The 21,711-nt window shown below is 43.6% G+C and overlaps 1 protein-coding gene across 2 annotated transcripts in view; it reads right to left on the bottom strand.

Annotated features, from left to right (window-relative positions):
* Positions 1–558: 558 nt before the first annotated feature.
* The window catches only part of ELOVL5 (ELOVL fatty acid elongase 5), a 39,333-nt gene continuing 18,180 nt past the window's right edge, over positions 559–21,711 (bottom strand). The window contains exons 2-8 of one of the 2 annotated variants that reach the window (XM_054195858.1): positions 16,993–17,061; positions 14,311–14,498; positions 6,888–6,965; positions 6,075–6,246; positions 4,426–4,550; positions 2,322–2,456; positions 559–851 (exon numbers count right to left, since the gene is read on the bottom strand). In XM_054195858.1, coding sequence (XP_054051833.1) covers positions 720–851; positions 2,322–2,456; positions 4,426–4,550; positions 6,075–6,246; positions 6,888–6,965; positions 14,311–14,498; positions 16,993–17,050 — 888 coding nt within the window. In that variant the 5' untranslated portion in view covers positions 17,051–17,061 and the 3' untranslated portion in view covers positions 559–719. The remainder of the gene's footprint in view (positions 852–2,321; positions 2,457–4,425; positions 4,551–6,074; positions 6,247–6,887; positions 6,966–14,310; positions 14,499–16,992; positions 17,062–21,711) is intronic. The other variant, XM_054195859.1, reaches the window with a different exon arrangement.

Raw genomic sequence — 21,711 nt, 5'->3', positions numbered from 1 at the left:
TTAGTGACATACTTCAAATAAAAAAATAAGATCTATTAAAAAGGTAAAATAACTTTTCCATCTGGTTCGTGACCGTTTAGTCAGTTAAAGCCAAATATACAAAACTAAATGCGCCATTTCCAATTTCACTGCATCGCGTAAGAGATACCTAACATCGTGTATCACATACAGAACAGTAAAATAATCAATGGATTCTTTTAAATGACTTTTTAATAAAAAGTCAGCCAACTGAAAAGTTGAATCATACCCTAATTTTTAAACCAGTAATAAGCTTTGGGCCCTGCTTTTTAATTTAAGGCATGTGTGTTTATCTACTGAAACCAGCATCGTACAAATTTCCTCTACAATCACATGCATGAACTACAGTAAAAAAAATGGAGGTTTAGATTACAGTGTTTTCAAATTGTGAATCATAATTCAGCACCTATCATATATTGGCTAGTAAGGCAACAGCAGTGTCGGATACTACGATAATACTCCCTTCCACAGTCTATAGCGGGGTCAGTGACAGCCCAGAATTATTTTTAAACTTTAACCTACTTTTATGTTCTGTATACAGTTTCTAGGGTGTTTGCACTGGTTAAGTCCTACATAAGTCACACTATTCTAGGCAGGAATAGTTACAGTAGCTGTTAGAGTATTAGTGCACAACTCTTATTGTGCTTACAATCAGATGATTTTGTTGTTGGGGTTATCAAAACGGCTTTTCAGTTTGGTCTTCAATCCTTCCTTTGTTTCCTTTGTTTCACATTGTTCTCAAGGGAAGAAAAGCTGTTTGTGTACCCGTTCACAGTGGCCGTGGAGCCGTTCTGATACTCTTTCCTCCTCGAGGATGCCTTCTTGTTGTAAGTCTAGAATATAAGGGAAGACACACGGTTTTGCTTAACTAGATACAAATAACCGCTTCCTCACAGTAACTTGAGAAACTCAAAAGTAAATTTGCATCCATCACTTTTAAAGACCTCGTGCTGGTGGCAGAGTCTAACAAGCTCCACCGTTTTTTTGCGTATGAGGATATAATATGCCTTTCATTCACCACAGCAAGAGAATTAGTTCACGGGCAAAGACAAAGACTTGGTAGTATGCCGGTAGCATCGGTAGTGTTACGTTAACAGTCAATTAGAAACACGGGAAGTGATTTTTTGAGCAGACTACGGCAGAAGAATATACTCAAAATGACAAGTGAGGAAGCAGGTTTGATGCGCTGCAGGTGACCGTCTCGAACAAAACCAAAAGAAGAAGTGGGTAACCAAGAACAGTGAGGGAAGGTCAGAGACAAATGTGAGATGAATTTGCACTGGCCAACGAGGGAAATGAAAACTAAGAGGATCAGGGAGGCTCGCGACACCAAAAAAAATCAGACAGTGAAAAAATATACATATTGGTCTTTGTCAAAAGGGCTCGGTTGCCTGACAAGGGTATGTTTCCCAAAATATGTGTGTGTGAAAGAAAGTTAAACATTTAAAAGCTAAAATATGAGTCAAATTGATGAAGAAAGTGAAGTAATCTTTGGAATATACTATCATGTTTAATTAGCATGTTCATATCCAGCAAGCGACACGAACCACGGGACTGATTTTAAGAAGTACCGGAAGATCAGACAGGGAAGCCTGCTATGTTGCCCTCCATGAACCACTCTTACCAGACCCAAAATGATCAAGTTTTTCAAGAAACGTTTAAAATATATAATGGAGTTTGCATGTTTGGGGGCAGCAGGCTGTGTTGGTTTGATTTTCTGGAGATGGGTCCATCTTCACATACATCCTGATTATGAACTACTCACAACAACACATACCAAGCCTGGATCTGTTCAGGCATGACATCAATTTTGTAGAAACACAACTCAAAACGTTGATTTTCCATTCGGAAATACAAACAACTGCCTGCAAAGGTGAGCCAACACCAGATTTCTGTATGTTGTGAGTTTGGGAAGTTTCCCTGGATATAGAACAAGCATTTCCCCTTAAAAAGCAATAACGAACAATTCCTTCGGGTGCTTCACAGCTTCACAGGCCGATGGTTTATTTCAGGCTGGAAAGCTGTTTCTTACATAAAGCTCTTCCTCTCCCTTATCTGCAGTTAAAACTGCATTAGCGATACGCCTTCTTGCGCCACCCTGCTTACTGAAATTACTAATCGTTCTGAATTACGGACACAAAGCATCAGAAGATTCGAAATTGGAGGGCAGACCAGCAAGTATAGTACTTTAAGAACGTACGCACGTTACTGGAAGACGGCAAAAGGATATCTTTCTGTAAACAGCTTTCCAATGAGGTACAGCCAGCAGAAGGCTACAAAGAGTCGATGAATATTACTTTTACCTGAATATAGAAATTTGTGAAGAGGATAATCAAAGAAATCATATAAGAAATCTGGAAATACAGCCACCCCTGAGGAAACGCACATGGCCAAACAACACCACAGCTGGTCTGGAAGATTGTCAGGACAAACTGAGTCTGGGGAGAGAGAGAAAGAGACAAACGGAGCACATTAATGCAAGGAGGGAAAAAAGCCATTATTGACCAAAATCTCAGTAGTTATTTCCAAAACAAGTCAAAAATACCCTATGCATTTGACAAGTTTATCTTCTCTGTCTTACTAACAGCATAAACCGGAGTTAGCATGCATTCATTCGGGTTGTGGCATTCTGTTGTTTAGGTGTTTTTATTTGATTAGTATTGTTCCATTTTAGCGTGCTAGAGTAACTTATGTAGGCTTGATTCGTAAATACAGTAAGGAACAAAGACCACCTTCTCCCCAGTGAGAGCTCATTGGGGTTTGACTCTACCATCCCAACAGAGTAGATCTGAATCTCACTGCAAAAGATTTGGGGCCACTGGGTCTACACGCAGATCCTGTGATCCTCTCCCAGATGGGGACTGCCTGACATTTGGCTCCAGTGTAAGGTTTTTTTGGGGTAAAGGCTGCAGGGAAGCCGGGGAGACAGGGAGGAGGACCGGGGCTTAATTATCTTCAATTACTTCTTCTGGAAAAAACAGAGTTTGGGCTTAAGTGCTGCAGAGGGCCTTAGGCAAAATTCATCCTTACATGAAGGCTACCAGATTAGGGAATGTTTATTTAAAAAGGGAAAGACTGTTGTGTTCTGCTCTGCTATTTTGCTGCCCTAACAGCTATGCGTGCAGAGCAGGCAGGGATGGGAAAAGCAGCTGTGACAATAGCCAGGGGAGCAGCCGAAACACCGAGACACTTGCACCCCGTAGCACTCAAACAACCAGGACGAAGAACAGAGCCTAAATCTGGAAGGAAAAAAAAAAACACCCAAACCACAAAGTAACCTCCCCCCCAAAAAACCCCAATGATCCCCACTGCTACAATACTTAGCCTTCCTTCAGGAAGGAAGAGTGCTAAAAAAATAAGAGATTTTGAGAATCAACAGTCTGAATTGCTGGCAGCAAATGTTATTAATCATCACCAGCAGATGTTATTAAATATATCCACAGCTCTGAGAGAGTGCTAAGGGGGGTGGGGGGAAGGTAACAAAAAAGTCTATCTCTAGGCTTCAGTTTCCCCACCTACAAACTGGGGAAGGCAGAAAATCCATGCACATTTCCTTGTGGCACCCTGACATGTTATACACATTAAATCATAGAATCATAGAATGTGCTGGGTTGGAAGGGACCTTTAAAGGTCACCTAGTCCAACCCCCCTGCAGTAAGCAGGGACATCTTTCACTAGGTCAGATTAAAACCTGGTTCTCGTGCAGTATCACTACAGCATGTGCCACATTGCTTAATTTTGTTGCTCTTTTCACCTCCAGTACACGGCGTTCTGGCTTCATCGCTGTACACACAGGAAACAATACAAATGGGATGCAAGGAGTCCAACACAGAATTACAAGAGAAAAAAAATATGCCCATTTAAAGTGCAGAAGGAGACCAGAAATATTGAACAGTTTTTAATAAACCATTTGCAACTGCATGCAAAAGTGAGACAGAAAAGCCATTGTCCTGCAGGACTAGAATGAAGGGCCTTGTTAGCTGTGGACTGGGTTGCACTTGGTTTCTGGTCTGTCATCTCAACATCGGCCTGAGCAACCGAGTACAGAGAAGAATGCGTTAGCTCAAGCAGGCTTGGGAGACAAGCTTCTCCCTGCTCCCTGACTAGTGAGTCCAAGAAGACCCAGTGCTGCGACTCCCAAATACATCTGGCCACAAAACACGGGGAGGCAGAGAGAGATCCCACTGATCTCAGCACCGATCCGTGTACACCATCAGCCCCCAGCTCCCCATCGCCCCGAAAACAGAGCAAACGGAGGCGCGGGAGCTGGATTTCTAAGGTGATTTAGGCACTAGCCTTCACTCTCCCTTCTTTTACCCCCACCAAAATTTTCTAACTCAGTAAAGACAAGAGGACCCCATCGCTAACAGAAGAGCCTGCTGAAGCGCTGAAGAGCTGATCACTCACCAGCTGCCCCTGAGTGATGTACTTCTTCCACCACAGATAAGGACGCATCGCTGGAACAGCAGACAGTCCGTAGTAGGAGTACATGAGGACGTGGATAAAGCTGTTCAGTGTGGCACCAAAGTAAGCTAAAAAAAGGGCAAAGGAAGAAGAAAATACACTGCATTACCAGGAACATGCCGTTTCATGGAATCTACAAAAACAACAAGTTCAAAATGTTACTATTTAAAATATGATTTTTCTTAGAAGAAAGGCAGAAGATTTTACCCCTACCCCCTGATTTTTTTCCTGCTCACCCAACAGAGTGGCTGAGCTGGTGTGCAGCTGTGCAGTTTATACCAGCATTCTGGTTTTGTTTCCTCGATTTATTCTTTTTCACATCTACATTCCGGCTTCTCAAGGGAACTGAGGGAGCTGATAGAAAGGAGGCACATAAACATGCCCAGCAGTCGATAGCTTCACCCATCTAATTTTAAGCTTATTTCAATTCCTTCCAGGCAGGAGCCTATTTTGTCATTTATAACCAAAAGCAACAGATACCTTCAGAAACTGCAAGTTAGCTGTTTTATTTGTCCTTGTTTACAGCACCTTTAGTCACTAAAGAAACTTTTAGCTTAACACCAAACTGCATAGTACTGTGATGACCAAGCAGAACATAAAGCTTGGAAAGGAAGAAGAAAAAACACATTACTAGAAATAGCACAAAAGTATTTTCAAGACCACACAAACACAAGCTAGAGTCCAAGTATCTGCACTTTTGACTGCTGTATAAACAGGGATTGATTTCCCCGGAGGAGAATGTGGTTCCAGATGCACACTTTTTAGAAGTTCAGCATTACTCACTGTTGTGCTGACAACACAAAACAAATACATGAGTTTCTATGTTGTTTGGCTCAGAAGGCAAACTCCTGAGCAACCCAGCCTCTCGGTCTGCGCTGCCAGTGGTTCACATCCACTGGATCTGAGAAGGTTTCTCTTGGATGAGTGTTCCACAAAGCCAGTATCTATAAGGTGGACATCTGAACCACAGCTAAGCCACGCTAATGCAGTTAGGAAACTAGATACCGGCTAACAGCAGTGAAATTAAAGCATCAAAGCAAGACAGCCAGAGGTTAGCAGGATTTAGACAAGAGAGATGCGGAAATCTTTCACTTAAGATGTATTCTGTCAAGTTCATCAGTGCTCAGGGGACAAGATTTTAATTGAAATAATTTGTTACAGCTACTGGTATAATGAGATTAGATTAAGAAAGTAACATCTCAAGTGAACTTGACAGATACAAGGACAAGAGTCACTGTTAGCCCTCTTGCAGCTGAAGCAAGCTTCTGGTCCTGACTTGGAAAAGAGTATTGTTTCGTTAGAGGGCCTGCAACCACCACAAAAATGAGAAAACAAGGTTCCTCAGACCTGGACTAGTGAAGCTGATAAATGTCACACTGCCAGGCAAATTCTGCAAACTACATCAGCATGCCTTTTCTAGAGACTCTGCAGGCAGCCTAATACCCACAACTATCTGCAATAGTTGCAGTTCAGCTTACTGTGGGACACAACAAATCCTGCCACCGAAGGTACCAGAGACATTTGGTTTAACCAAAAGAAAACCAAAACAAGGCCCTTGTTGCAAGCGTTCCCCACCGTAACCCAGTACTTACAGTGACCACAAGGCACCCAGTTCATAACAAACCACCAAATGTTCAGCATCGTTGCATGGTGGTAGACGTGCAGAACAGTGATCTGATGATTATTTTTCCGCAAAATGAAAAAGAAGGTATCCATGAACTCAATGAGTTTGGAGAAATAGTACCACCAGAGGACACGTATGATCTAGAAAGGAGGAAACAAGTTTCAGAAGCATTGCACGTTGTGGGGGCTTTCAACCCTTTCACTAGCTATGTAATTAAAATCCAGATTCTGTCCTGCACTACTTGGGTTGAAGACACTGCTGAGATCTTTTCTAATGCTTCAGCCTCAGGTGTCTCTGTAGGAGATCAAGGCACGAACCCACAGCTACAGCTGAAAACAGGATGACAAAGACTGTTTTATGAGGCTCTTGCTGTGCACCTAGGGTGTCCTGGGAGAAACAAGAAAATATCTGACCAGAGCTGGTCCTGCAGTGCTCTCTGGAAAAGAGATGTCTGAACAGTGACCAGAAGAAATCATCACCACGCCTCAGAAAGAGAAGGGGAGTCACCACACACACTGGTTGGACACTGAAGACCAAGTCCTTGTTTTTTGACATGGGAACACTTGAAAATTTACAGATAATCACTCACCATAATACCAACCACGAATATATCGTAGATTAACTATTATGTTTGACAATGCCTTGTCTGTTGTATTGTAAAAGGAGGAAAAAAGCATATAGTTTTGAACAAAATCCACATAATCAATACCATTCTGCTCTCCTCTTACATACACGCAGACAACTTGAAACATTATTAGCCGTTAAGTCTTGATTACGTTACCTTCATATCAGCTTCTCCTCCACTGTGCGTATCCTGACAGAAGAAATTGTATCCTCCTTCCCATACTCCCGTCACCAGCTGAGAAGATCAAAGAACAAGGTGTCATTTGGGGAGACGGCAGCACCCTGTGGCACATGCCAACCTCAGTGACGGCTCTGCTGAGACAGCTGGTCTCCAGGGATTCACGGGCACCCGAATCTGGCATGAGGTTCAATTCAAGCTCCAAGCAGGGATTGAATCATAGCGGAGGGAGAACTAACAAATTCTTCCAATTGGGGTGTACCAGGATAAAAACAGGAGGGAGCACCTTATCCCCACTTATCCCACACAGCCTGTGCATTTTGCACAGTCATATTGCAGACAGGTTCTTAAGAAATGTCTTTCCTTCTTGGCTGATGATCTCATTGTTGGAGAAAGTGAACAACCAAAGTAAAATAAATATATTTTTCTTCTGATTATTTTTGGAAAGAAAAAATTATATTTTTCAAGAAATTTTATACACAGAGATATGACTACAATTTTTTCAACCACCTAACAGAGCAAATCTTCAGTTTTGTTATCCTTAACAGCTAGCAACTGATGTTTTACCACATTGTGATTTTTTCAAGACCTTTTTAAATAATTCACTCCTCCTGAGTACATTACATCCTTCCCAGTACAAGTGACTTCCTCTGCAGGATACGCCGTTGCCTGCCTGACTTCCTGGCATAACAAATAACACCTCCAACACGACGGAATTCCCCTTAAGAGTAATGACCAGCTATTAGTCACGAGAGGATGATGGAGGGGGGCTGGCTGAAACCTGTGGAGAAGCAAGAGGCAAGCTGGATGTCCACATCCCACCCTTTCACGGGTGGGAGATGGAGGGGCAGGTTGAGGGTGGGATGGGAGGAGGGAGCGGGTGCAAGGACAGGAGCAAGGCCCTCTTCAATATCCCCACAGGAGGGATCACTGCATGTTGTTTATAAAGATGTTTTTCCTCTTGGGAATAGCATGAGGAGAGGAGTAACAAATTTAGACAATTCCCAAGTGAAACAAAGAATTGTTAGGTACCCCAAAAAAACATTTTAAAGGCAGAAACAGATACCGTGCACAAGAAAGTTCATAGAATCATAGGGTTGGAAGGGACCTCTGGAGATCATCTAGTCCAACCCCCCCTGCCAGAGCAGGGTCACCTACAGCAGGTTGCACAGGAACGTGTCCAGGCAGGTTTTGAATGTCCCCAGAGTTGGAGACTCCACCACCTCTCTGGGCAGCCTGTGCCAGGGCTCTGCCACCCTCAAAGTAAAGAAGTCCCTCCTCATGTTTAGGTGGAACTTCCTATGCTCAAGTTTGTGCCCATTACCTCTTGTCCTGTCCCCAGGCACCACTGAAAAGAGCCTGGTCCCATCCTCCTGACAGCCACCCTTTAAGTATTTATAAGTGTTGATAAGGTCCCCCCTCACTCTTCTTTTTTCCAGACTGAAGAGACCCAAATCCCTCAGCCTTTCTTCATAAGAGAGGTGTTCCAGTCCCCTAATCATCTTGGTAGCTCTCTGCTGCACCCTCTCCAGCAGTTCCCTGTCCTTCTTGAACCGGGGAGCCCAGAACTGGATACAGTAAAAGTTGTCCGGTTTTGGCCTTATCTACGCTCGTGCAGGATGAAAAAAAAAAAAAGCTTTGCAAAGCCATGGTGGAAAGCTCTTTGGACCATAAGTCATTTTAAATGATTGCTTGATTAAAAGACTACAATAACTGGTACGATTAAATGCTGCTCAGAACTGTGAACAGGAAGCTAGTTCTAAAAGGTGCAACGAAGATTATCACTTAAATGATCTACCTTTTCCTAATGTTATTTCTTTCATGCCTCATTTTCCTCCTAAATTAGCTTTTAAAACACCTAGTCAGCCTAGGTCATTATTTTTGACCTTCTGAGATAGAATTATTGCTACTATTTTGGGGGGGGGGGGGAAGACATGTAGTTATATCACAACATATAGACCTGGAATTATCTTGTGTATTAGAGATAAATCAAACCGCCCTCAGGGCACGGAAGGAAAGCCTGCACGGCTTGGCGAGTGCTCGCCAGTCCCTCAGACAGAAGACCACATTGTGCTGCCATCGTTTTGTCGTTAAGAGCTTACAGATGTTTTCAGGCAGTTCTCAAAGTTCAAGGAAGCATTAGGAATTTGAGGGATAATCACAATGCTTATATTGTGATTAATCCAAATAGCATCCATCACTAAGGCTGTGGTCCATAAACTTCTCGCAAGTAAAGGCTGGCGTAACGAAACCCCCCAAAGAGCCTTCCCTGCAAGAGATACAGGTTCACTACCTAAAGCGTAACACAACCAAAGGTGTCTGGATGGGTCCCACCTCTCTGAAGGGCAAAGGCATCCGTGTGGCTATAGGGAGCTTCAGCTAAACCCGAGTACTCCCTTCTTTCTTGAAGAGCACATAATAATATGCTAGGAGCTGTAATACTCGCACAGCCACAGGGGTTTAAAAAAAGCAAAGCAACACTTGTAGGAAGTGTTAACATATTTTATTGCATAAATAGTTAGTGTAGTTACAAAAATAAAAAATGCATAAAAATAAAAAAATAAACAAAAAGAAAAAAGCCTCCCTTTCCAGGAGGAACCAAATGGTGAAAAGCGGCTGTCGCTGCCCACGAACTGCTGCTGCTGCCCACAAACCTTGCTTGGTGCAACACACAACACGCACAGGTAATCCTTTTCCCAAGTTAGCCAGCTGCTCCTTTGCCCGACACCGCTATTTCTTACACACACAATACTTTCAGCATGTGCTGGAAGGCTTCAGAAAACAAAACCCCTGGGCCACTCTGAGAGCTGACCACGAGTGGTTCCCAAAGGCTCTGTTCTGCAGGGGCCGGGCGCACAGCAGCGGGGAGCTGCCGACATGCCACCTAGAAAGCAATAAACGGAGATGTCATGAATTGCCATCTCGCGCATTTAAGTCAATGCTCATGCCTGTTGTGGTCCGCTTCCAGGATGGCCAGAGTTTCTAACCCCTCATTACGGCAGGTCTCGCCTCGCCCGGCACTCCTCATCCTCCCAGCGATGGGCTGGTGGGTACTCAGCCACCCCAGCCTTGGGACAACCTCTCCCTGCCCGCCGCCCCCGGGAAGTCCTTCATCTTCAGGTTGGCAGGAGCCCAGGCTGGCTAATGGCTAATCTTCTCTCAAGAAATGAGCCTGTCTCCAAAAGGCTGACTAGAATCATTTTCACCAGAGTACGCAATTTTTAAATGACACAAAGACAGACAGCTTCTTCATAAGCCAATTAAAATGGTACTCAAAGTCAATGTTAAGTCCTTCAGCTCTGGGGAAAACCCTTGCGGCTCAAAGTTGCCTTTGCGTCAAGCAACTCTTAACTTCCATCCCCTGCACTGAAACTTTCTTTTCTTACGTCACTTTCATTTTGTAATTCTTTGAAATGCCGTAGCATGCGCTTCTTTTATAAACTCTGCTACGAAAATAAACCAGCACGCTAACACCAGTCTGACTGGGCTGTAGGAGAGGTGTTTACGGGGAGGATTTGGGTTTCTCATTGATAAAACCAAAGTCTGAGACTTGCTGGAGAGGGGCAGATAAGGGACGCAGCTGTCAAGGAGCGAGGGGTTTACGCGCTTCAAAACAGAGACAGATCAGAGTGAAAAGAAGCAGAGGTTCACTTGTCTGATCAAAGAAAGCAAATGCCTGCAGAGATACGAAATTTTATCTTTACATGAATGCAGTCACCTCAGGAGAGCGATAAGGGCTTCGGGCCTGTAGAGAAAGCAAGGGGAGAGGACAGGGCAGCCTGTCAGTGAGCTGCCACCTGCCGTGGCACCTCCCCACCGAGTCCCCTCCTTCCCCAAACAAGGCATGGCTCTTGGGATGCATCTCCTGCAGCATACACACCACCTCCCTTATCTGGAATATCTGAGACTTCCCTAAGGCCAATTCAGTAGGGAATGAATTTTTCAGATGAAGAAAAAAGACAGTAAAGAGATCACTTAAAAGTGAGCCTTCATCACTGACTGGTTTTCTCAAATATAAGTCTGCATGGTCCAGATCGCTTGGCTAGTTTTGCTAACAAACACCCCCAAAATAAAATAGGTCTGCGTGCCGTATAGCTGGGTACCTGGCGCTCTCCCTGCTTTGCCAAATTACCCAGCTGAGACCGGAGCAGAGTGGCACGGGCCCCATCACAGCGTCGCACGACAACTTGACTCGTGATGCCAGCACCGAGCAGTGGCACCAAGCCCGAGAAGCAGGGAGAAGCCACCCCTTGCTGCCCCTGCCCAAGACAGGAGTGCTATTTCCCCTCAAAGTCCAAACACTGTAGATTTATAGAGGATCACAGAATGGTTTAGGTTGGCAAGGACCTTAAAGATCGTCTAGTTCCAGCCCCCCTGCCCTGGGCAGGGACACCTCCCACTAGACCAGGCTGCTCAAAGCCCCATCCAGCCTGGCCTTGAACACTTCCAGGGATAAACAGGAGCAAAGCCTTGCTGTTTGCCCCTAATGAGCATCCTCTCTTCCTGAAGTATGGGAGTGACAGGTCAGCCTGGAGAAACCTCTCCCGCTCCCCTAGGTCTGCCTTGCCTTTTATATTGTTTGTGACAAGCACAGTCTGCTACTCTCTTCTGCAAGTACCAGAACCCAGTGCAGTCATTAAATGCCCCAATAAATAATTTACAGCAAGTACACAGAGAAACTACTATCTTAGGAATTCCAAATAAGAGGTGTAAGATATCTAGCAATTTTAAAATCAATTATGTATTACATCAGTAGACCAAATGGTGCAAGTACACAATAATTAGAATTATACAAATCCTACAATGCAAAATTTTTTTCCCCGTGTTATTGCATACAAACATTCAGATGTAAAGGTCAGAAAACCAAGCAGGTCACCTTTCTCATCCTAGCTGGGAGGATGCCTCACTTAAACATCTTGTTTTGGTCATTTAAGTACTATTTAAACTGAGTTGTGGTGCTATGAATCATGACCTGAACCACCACAGCTATTACACGGGAAAAACTCCAAAGCAGGGTTTCAGGTGTATTGTACACAAGCTATTAAAGCAGCTTATTTTTAGACAGTTACTAAACAAGCTTGTAAGTGACGATGTTTTATGACTTTCCTCAAACTAGGACTGAGAAAAAGTTCAATCCAGCTGAAACCCAAAGTGACAACAAGGACGAAAACAGGGAGTTACATCTCTTTTTTGAAGGCTGCTGTGCAGCATTTTATCTGAAAAGCGAGTACGTGTACTATGAAGTGCTACTGATGTATGGCTAATCCTTCAAAGCCAAATTTCCACAGCTGACATGGATCCGAGCCTGCTTTTTAGCACTACAGCTAGAGGAGGACGTACCTGGAGGTGCGGGAAGCTGATTTTTCCCCCCGTCCCTTCGTCTCTCTCTTCCTGCAAACACGGAGCAGCACGGCGTCATGTCAGCCCAGCTCTCTGCCTGGCAGCATTTTTATGGGATTTTTGCTGCATTTTTTATGGGATTTTTGGAGCATTTTATGGGATTTTTGCAGCGTTGTTGCTGCAGCATCGCTTGCCCTCACGTCTAGCTTGTAAGTGCTGTCAAACACATTGCGTCGCAGCTATCGTGAGTTTAAGAGTCTTCATAACGCTGTAGCTTCGTGTATTCCCATTTATAAAGAGAAGGTATATTTACAGCAGTACCAATGAACACTTCCACACAGGTAACTCAACGTTAACAGCAATATTCACTTTGACGTAAAGTGTTTCACTATATAGGAAGGAGGAGCCCTAATATTCACTGTATTTTAGTTGTCTCATTCCTTCACAACATAGAAGTTATTCAGCTGGTTACAAGTATGAGGACTTCTTCAGGATACAGTAAATAGTCCTTTCTTGGTAACCACTTCATTTTTAGCAAGAAAAAGACATTTATAAGACCAACAGTTCAGATCTTTTCTGTTGTTTAAATATATCAGCAGGTTTTGTAACATGGCAGAATGTTCCCATAATTTTCTTTTGGAAACTATGAATATTATTCCAAGTATTCAAGGAAAAAAGACTGCTATCCTGAGAGTTTTATTCCACACATAGTACAACTGAAGAAAAGTCTGCACTTGTAAACCCTCAGTAACATAACTGCAGGTTAAAACAATAGACTATTATATAATTATAAATAATTTCTGCATAAAATAATGCAGATGTTGCACATGAAGTCCACAGCAACACTACTTTTAGATAAATTAAACAGATCAACACACAAATTTTTCTGGATTATAACATCCTGACAGGGAGGTTAGAAATGTAAGCACATCAAGAATACACGTTGTTCCAAGTATGTACTGAAACCAAAACTGCTCCCCCCAAAAAATTAAGCGTCGAAGTTCTTAATAAACCAACTCATTTTTGACTGGACAATTCACTACACAAGAGAAATAACTTTAAATTTAAATCACTTCCTATCTAAACACTCACCTTGTAAAACGCTATAGAATTAACTACAAAATTAAAGGAAATTTATGGCTTGCATAGACTTCTAAGCAAATGCCAAAAAAAAAAAAGAAAAGAGAAGAGATTAATAGTTGTAGCTCTAGCTTGTAATCACAAGTTGAAAATTAAATCTCTCTTTACTGAAAGGAGAAACACTTTTTAAAAGTAAGCCAGACTATTCTGTACATTAAAGACACACACTTCATCATTTTCTGACCACATTCTTATTTACACTTCCGCAGTCCTTCATTTTAACTTTAAGAAAAAAACCATAGAATTCTGAGTAAAAGCAGCTAAAGTACTCTCTGGGAAGCGGAAAACTTTGTACTGTCTAAATCTTTGTTTTGTTAGGAAAGAAAATAAGTCCACAGAAAAGTCCAATACAGTTTGAAATATATTTGTATGATCAGATCTTAACTTCCAAGAAACAGATGAATCACAGCAGCGTTGATTCAATTGTTTCAGCAAGAGGACATAAGAGAAGCTATTGCACGCTTACAGAAACAGATGTGAAGAGTGAGTGCATGATTAAACACATTTAAATAAAACATGTTTTGCACTCCAAAATCAAGCCGTACAATCTTTGTACAATCCACCAGCAGAATCACATTGAGCGTGACTTCTAGGCAAGGCGGAGTCACCGGAAGAGTAACAAGGTTCACGCTGAAAGATCAGGTCTTCCCTTGCCCTGATCGAGGGAAGAGCGTTTGAAGCATCCCTAACCAAGGTCAGCACAGGCATTTAAGGCAAGGTTTCGCTTGTACCATCCTTAGAGGTAACATGACAACTATGGTTTTCTCCCCTGAGAAGCGACATTGAAGAAACGGCTGCAGCATTTCTGCAGATGTTTCCCCAGGTTTGGGAGGGACTCTCCTCAGAGACCATTTTCAACATAAGCCAATATGATTAAAAGAGATACTGCAAAATAACCCCGACCCAACCCCTCTTCTCCTACCTCATAGAACATATAGAGAGAAAGCAGCGTAAGTCCAAGGTTGTAGACCACTAGAATACCCCTGCACGAGAACGGCTGCTTGTTCTGCATGTACTTTGGTCCTAGCCATACGATTAGCAAGTAGAAGACTGAGAAGATAAAGGTAGGTGTATAGTTCTCCAGAAGAAGCCATCCTTTTACTCTGGGATCTGAAACAAACAAAAACATACAAACACTTAGATTTTTGTAAGGGGAAGAGTTCAATGCATCCAGAAAAAGCTGTACCCAAAATGCTTCTAGTGCCAGAATACCGGAGAAAGACGAAGGAAGAACAGCAAGCCCTTCTATTAAAGGCCACACTGCTAATTACAAACAACCTTTGCAAAACCCAAGGTTTTACTTATACAGTCGTTAAAGAGAGCAGAAATAATTCTCTTCCTAAGGCAAAAATATTCTTAAATCATTATGGCCATATTTTTTTAATACTTAACTACCATTCAGAATCATCATCTATCTTGAATACCACATATGAGCTTAAATTATAAAGAAAATCTTTAACGACCATCTCCCCCTTATTGTCTCAAACCAACCTTTCCGGATAGTACACACCTTATCTCCTCATGCAGACAGCAAAGCTAAGAGCGAAGCAGATACCACTGTGCTTATCGGTGGATGATCCTGGTAATTATTTCCTAATCAATAGTAACCCAATTAGGCTTACATTATGTGCTACTCAAAAGGATTGAATTTTGGAGTCCTTGTATGGGCAATGAGACACAGCGTGGTCAGGTCAGTCTGACTAACCAGTCCGGTTCGTAACACGTCAAAAAACACATAAACCACCCCGAATAAGAGGATTTCAGGGGAACACTTGGGACAAGTGCACGATCCTTCTGAACCACAACTGTGTTGTCCATCCCCAGCAACAGCACGGTACTTCACCTGGACTATTGCTGGCATTCACAGCCCTGACTTAATTTCAAAGGAGCCATATGTGGATCCTGAGTGTAAGAAATGAGGCCTTAAAACGTAGGTTGGGAAGCAGTTAAGAAAGCTGGGGAATTGTTTGGATTTGCCACCTATATGCTTCATTATTTTTGAGACATGTCAAATACAGACCATATGCCAGCAGATGTAATATGTTGTATCAGAACATCCAGGCTCATTTAAATGGGCTTAGTACCAAGAGCCAGGCAACAAGGGCACTGAGCTCCTAAAAGCCAACAGAAAGCACACTTTGAAGTATCAGCAGCTTCTTCCACCTCCTGCGGACTTTGTCCTGAGAGGACGCAGCACCACCAGTGGAGTTTCACTGGGACAAAAAAAAAAGCAGTAGAAAAGACGCTACAGAAGCCACCAGAGGAAGAAAGCGCATGCCACTGAGCAGCATTGCTACGCACGCTCCATGTGGGATGCTGACCAAGAGCTGGCAATGTGCGCTTGCTGCCCAGAAAGCCAACTGCATCCTGGGCTGCATCAAAAGAAGCATGGCCAGCAGATCCAGAGAGGTGATTCTGCCCCTCTACTCTGCTCTGGTGAGACCCCACCTGGAGTACTGTGTCCAGCTCTGGAGCCCTCAGCACAAGAAGGACATGGACCTGTTGCAGCGGGTCCAGAGGAGAGCCACAAAGATGATCAAAAGGCTGGAGCACCTCTGCTATGAGGACAGGCTGACAGAGCTGGGGTTGTTCAGCCTGGAGAAGGCTCTGAGGAGACCTTATAGCAGCCTTCCAGTACCTAAAGGGGGCCTACAGGAAGGATGGGGATGGACTCTTTATCAGGAAGTGGAGCAATAGGACAAGGGGTAACAGTTTTAAACTGAAAGAGGGAAGATTTAGATTAGATATTAGGAAGAAATTCTTTACTGTGAGGGTGGTGAGACACTGGAACAGGTTGCCCAGAGAAGCTGTGGATGCCCCATCCCTGGAAGTGTTCAAGGCCAGGCTGGATGGGGCTTTGAGCAGCCTGGTCTAGTGGGACGTGTCCCTGCCCATGGCAGGGGGCTAGAACTAGATGATCTTTAAGGTCCCTTCAAACCCAAACCATTCTATGATTTAATCCCCCCTGGTCAGGATCAGGTGGAACAGGGCCATCCCTACCCTAGCTGGAAGTCCTCACCAGGAGGCCACCGCCTGTCCCAGTCCCACTGCCTCTCCCTTCCTCACGCTGACCAGGATTGCTGTTCTCCACCTGTAGACTTTTTCCCAGTGAAAAACCTACCAAAACCATTGTTTCTTCAAAAAGAATGGTTTCAAAGAAGCAATGCTTCCCAAAAACTACAAATATTTCAGTGAAAAATTCCTTAGCAGCTCTAGTTATAAGGGCAAGAGTATTTTTATGAAATCAAATGCAAATTTAAAAAAGATATTTTAAAATAAAAGCTATTAAAAAAAAAAGCAGCAAAGATCTGAGTGAGATAAGTTGTTCACTAAGACTAGCAACACGAGGTTAACTGATGGCAAGAAGAATAGCACGTATGACTGTCAGAGCTGAAAAATTAGCATCTCTTCAGGTCAGAAGATCAGAAGCATTGAACAGACTTTTTTGTTTATTGCCCAATCGTATATGGTGGTATTTTGCAGATACTAAAGAAAGTAGACACCTGTCAACATCAGGATGTTAGAAGGAAGCTGTTTCTTATGCTCTAGTATCGGTACTTTAATATCAGTTTTATTTATGTATTTAACTTTTTACAAATCTTACCTCTGGGTCCAAGCCAAACATCAAGGTAGCTATTGATTGTTTTATCCAGAAGTTCCATTCTACAGCCTACTGAAATGGAAAGAAGAGGAGAAAGTTAATTATTTAGCTCACGAAAATAGTTTAGTGATCTGAATACATCTGTTAGGGTTAACGAAGAAAATATTAATATGCAAAAATTGCAGCAGACATACTGGAAATTACCAGCATATATAAAGTACGTAAAGCTTATTCTAGTCTCAGAGAGCCACTGGTATAAGAGCAGGATTTCCCACTGAAGTATTTAATCATAGATCTAGATACACAGAAGCTTAAAATAATGAGTTCAGGTTAACCTGAGGTTCTTCTAATTCTGCATTTTGTAAGTGCAAACAGAGGATGACATCTTGCAAGATCCCTCTGCAAGGAGGCGGAGGAGGAAGAGGAAGACTGGACCTTGAGAAAGCCATCAACATTGAAATTCTCAAAGAAATACTACGAAGCTCTTTTAACAAACAGCTGGCAACACTAGCTGGGGAGGAGGAGGGAGGGACAAAAAAGCGAAAACTGGCTCTGCTGTCACTTTCGCAGGTAGGTGACTGATTACAGCTCTGATTAAAAGCCCATAAACCCAAGAGATCAACAGCCACCAAATGACAGAGAGGGCTGCAGACACAAGAGAGGAAACACTGACGCTTGTGGCATGAGTATCTCCAGCTCCGGAAACTGCTTACTGGTAAGACAGGGGACCAGATAAAACTCATCCAACCTCAGTAGAGTGATTCAAATATCTGTCAGCTCCGCACACGGCCAGTATCTATTGGTAGCACCTGGTATATACACTGCGGTACGTAAGTTGCCGTACCTCCCTAAGGTTGAAGCAGGAAAGAAGTAGCAACACTTTGCATGAGCAGGGACAACCGTACACGAAGCTGTTCTCAAGAGAAGAGGAAGTCATTTTCTTCTTGATTAAGAAAAAAACAACCAACCGACCAACCAAAAAAAAAAAAAATCCTTCCAGTTTCCTCTTTTCTATCCAAAACTGCACTGAACTTTCACTAAAATAATTATATCCATTTTTAATAGCATAGTTTTTACTTCTTGGTGTTACTCCTCTCCCCCGAAGCACTAATGTTAACAGCCATTTTTAGTTATGGGGAAATAACGTAAGCAACACATAAGCTGTCAACATACCCACACCACAAACCCGAACAATCACACAAGTTTACATATAGTTGCTAACAACAAAAAAGTTCATCTCTGTTTTTTTCAGTGGTAGCTAAAGAAACATCTCTCTTCCACCTGTGAAAACCCTCCCTTGAGGGGATTTCTGATTTACGCAAGTAACACGAATAGTGGGACCTCTGGTTTTAGTCAGCTGGGACTGACACCTCCATTTCTTTCGAGTCCACCAAGAAAAGCCAAGCAGGATACAAGCGACGTCCTCTCCCTGGTCCAAAGCGGGACCAGGAGCTGCCTGGCCCCTGCAGGGGCTTCGACTTCCCATGGGACCAAGAAAATACAACGGGCTTGGATACGTGCATTTCCATGTTGAGGGCTTCTATAGAAGTCCATATCTCTTCCACCCTGGGGCTCCAGGCCAGAGACTGATGCCCTCCCCGAGGATTCCTGGCTGCATCCCCAACCCATCGTTTCCCACAGGGCTCTCGGGGACACGGGCAGAAGACAGCTTTACCCTCCGCCTGCATCAAGCCTTTGTACCGCTTTGAACTACACAAAGGCACAGAAACTTCCCTGGAATCTGGTCACTAGGCACAAAAAAAAAGAGCTTGTCTAAAATAACTAGGAGTGTTAAAAGTCTTTCGCAGTCCTGATTCATACGGGTTTTATTTTCCGACTGAAGAAGCCCAGCCCAATAAGTACACACTTCACAAGAAGGTGCATTTTGGGGATTAAGTCACCCCACCAGCTATGACACATAAAACCGTTGAGTGCTCGCGTGAACAGCCACAGCACTGGCACACTGGTGTCCTAGGAATAAGGAAATCTAACCGAGAAGCCTATGCCGTGCTACCAGAACCATCAACATCAATCAGGAAGACTGTGAGAAACGAGTAGATAATTTCCAAGGAGAAGAAAGTTAGTTATCCGGAGCAAGCTCTTCTTTTTTTTTTTAATCTGTCAGCTATTAAATATTTCCAGGAAAAGCACTCCCCAGTGGATAATTCATTTTGTTGCTTGAAATCCCCACTTACTCAATTTGTCTGTCGCTCCTTTGATCCAGCACCGATTGATTTAGTTACGCAGCACTGCATCATCCAACAACCCAGCATCTGCGCCTGACCTCGACTCCCCTTTTTGCAGAGGAAGGCTTCAGATGGGAGAGTTTGTTTCAAAAACAAAGGTTTGTATACAAAAAAATCTACCAAAAAAGCTCAATTCATAACTGACTTGCTATATACTGCTGTTTGCTGGACACTGAAAATGCAGATATGTAAATGAAACAACTAAGAAAGTAGAAACAAACTTTGCTACAGCAAAGACAGCAAGAAATGAAACGCCATGTTCAACCCTTCCATAAAACTGGAAGAAAAACCTCATTCCCCAGGAGGAGGAGGCTTTCTGCAGAGGTCTCAGCTTTTTTGGGTTGCTACCCCAAAGCAGCTTTTTGTGCCAGTGTTATCAGACAGCAGATTGTAAAAAGCACAGCGAAGGAAGAACTACTCCCGGTGTCGATTTCCAGAATCGTCAGAAAAAGAAATTGTTTCAAAAGGAACTCATTTGTGTAACAGAAAAACAGAGGGAAACAATCTGCTTTTGTTCCAGAGGGGGTCATGTGAAAACGCATCAAGTCCCCTGCCAACAGCCACACAACATTAAATACTGCTTCAACGGCAGCAACTACAAGGGTTCTTTTTTAATTTGAATAGTTTCCCAATTCAGAGGAACATCGACTCCCAGAAAAATTAAACCAGTGGCCATTTGAAACACTGCAATGGGCATGTTTCCTAATACTGAAAGTAAGCAAATTCTGCAGCTGACCACATACACGAGCAGACCACTAGCAACGCTCCTTTACCTAGAAGATATCCCACAGCAAGGCACACTATTCATGGAATCATAGAATGGTTTGGGTTGGAAGGGACCTTTAAAGGTCATCTAGTGCAACCCCCCTGCAGTGAACAGGGACATCTTCAACTAGATCAGGTTGCTCAGAGCCCCGTCCAACCTGACCTTCAATGTTTCCAGGGATGGGGCATCTCCCACCTCTCCAGGCAAGCTCTTCCAGTGTTTCACCACTCTCACTATAAAACATTTCTTCCTTATATCTTGTCTAAATCTACGCTCTTTTAGTTTAAAACCATTGCCCCTTGTCTTTTTACAACAGGCCCTGCTAAAATGTTTGTTTCCATCTTTCCTGTATGCCCCCTTTTAATCTTGGCCCTTGGAAGGCCACAATAAGGTCTCCTCCAGGCTGAACAACCCCAGCTTTCTCAGCCTGTCTTCGTAGCAGAGGTGCTCCAGCCCTCTGATCATTTTTGGACCTCTTCTGGACCCACTCCATCAGGTCCATGTCTTTCCTGTGCTGAGGGCTCCAGAGCTGGACACAGTACTCCAGGTGGGGTCTCACCAGAGCAGAGTAGAGGGGCAGAATCCCCTCTCTGGATCTGCTGGCCACGCTTCTTTTGATGCAGCCCAGGATGCAGTTGGCCTTCTGGGCTATGAGCACACATCGTTGGCTCATGTCCAGCTTTTCATCCACCAGTACCCCCAAGTCCTTCTCAGCAGGGCTGCTCTCAGTGCCTTCACCCCCCAGCTTGTATTGAGATCAGGGGTTGCCCCAACCCAGGAGGGTCCGACTGACCCAGGACCCTGCACTTGGCCTTCTTGAACCTCATAAGGTTGACAGAGGCCCACTTCTTGACCCTGTCCAGGTCCCTCTGGATGGCATCCCATCCCTCAGGCGTGTCAACCACGCCACTCAGCTTGGTGTCTTCCACAAATTTGCTGAGGGTGCACTCAATCCCACTGTCTTTATCACTGATTTTAATGTTGTTTTTAAGTTTCTTCTTGGAGTAACTTCAGGTTCCAGGCACAAGGATAAGGTAAGAAAATATAAAGATTTGCCCCCTGTCCCATGCCACCCTTTTTAAGCAAACCAAACAGCAGCAACAAAACATTTCGGGCTGAAAGCTCAAAGCACTGGGAGCCTACTCCCTCACTGCAGGATCCCCCAGCTTGAGAACTCCCTGATCCCAGTTTTCACATTTGAGTTGCTGAACTTGAGTTCCAAAAAAATCCCCAAAATAGGCATCTAAATAATCGTGCTGGCTTCTGAGAGCAACACGCTGTCAGGCCTGGCTGCTCAGCCTTCTTGGAAAACAGCCACTTTGCCCATTCTTAAATTAGGACTTCAAAGCCTAATTTTAGGCACTCAATTTTGGAAATCTTGAATTGTGTTTTCTCGTTAAAGTGATGTTTCCCAGTCCCTGCCACTGCAGAGGTGACTCCTCTTTTCCCCCCTCCAGAAGTACAAACTACCCCTCCTCCAAAACCACAGCGATCACGCTGTGCTTGCTTTCGTAAATGTCCTGGAATTGAAAATGTTCAGCTGCTGAGAACTGGAAGACGGCACCGATAATCAAAGCTGTCAACCATTTTCTGTCCATTTTCCAAAGCTGCCCAGTTTCTCCTTTCTATTCCCAAAGCCTTAACTGCCCCTTGCCTGTATTCCCTTTGCCTTTCAGCTTGCTGCCAACCCCAGATTCCCTTTTTTTTTTT

The sequence above is a fragment of the Rissa tridactyla genome, chromosome 3, assembly GCF_028500815.1.
Source record: "Rissa tridactyla isolate bRisTri1 chromosome 3, bRisTri1.patW.cur.20221130, whole genome shotgun sequence".
In the NCBI taxonomy this organism is placed as follows: domain Eukaryota; kingdom Metazoa; phylum Chordata; class Aves; order Charadriiformes; family Laridae; genus Rissa; species Rissa tridactyla.
Note: the sequence above shows the minus strand (reverse complement) of the source record. Positions and strands in the feature narration are given on the sequence as shown.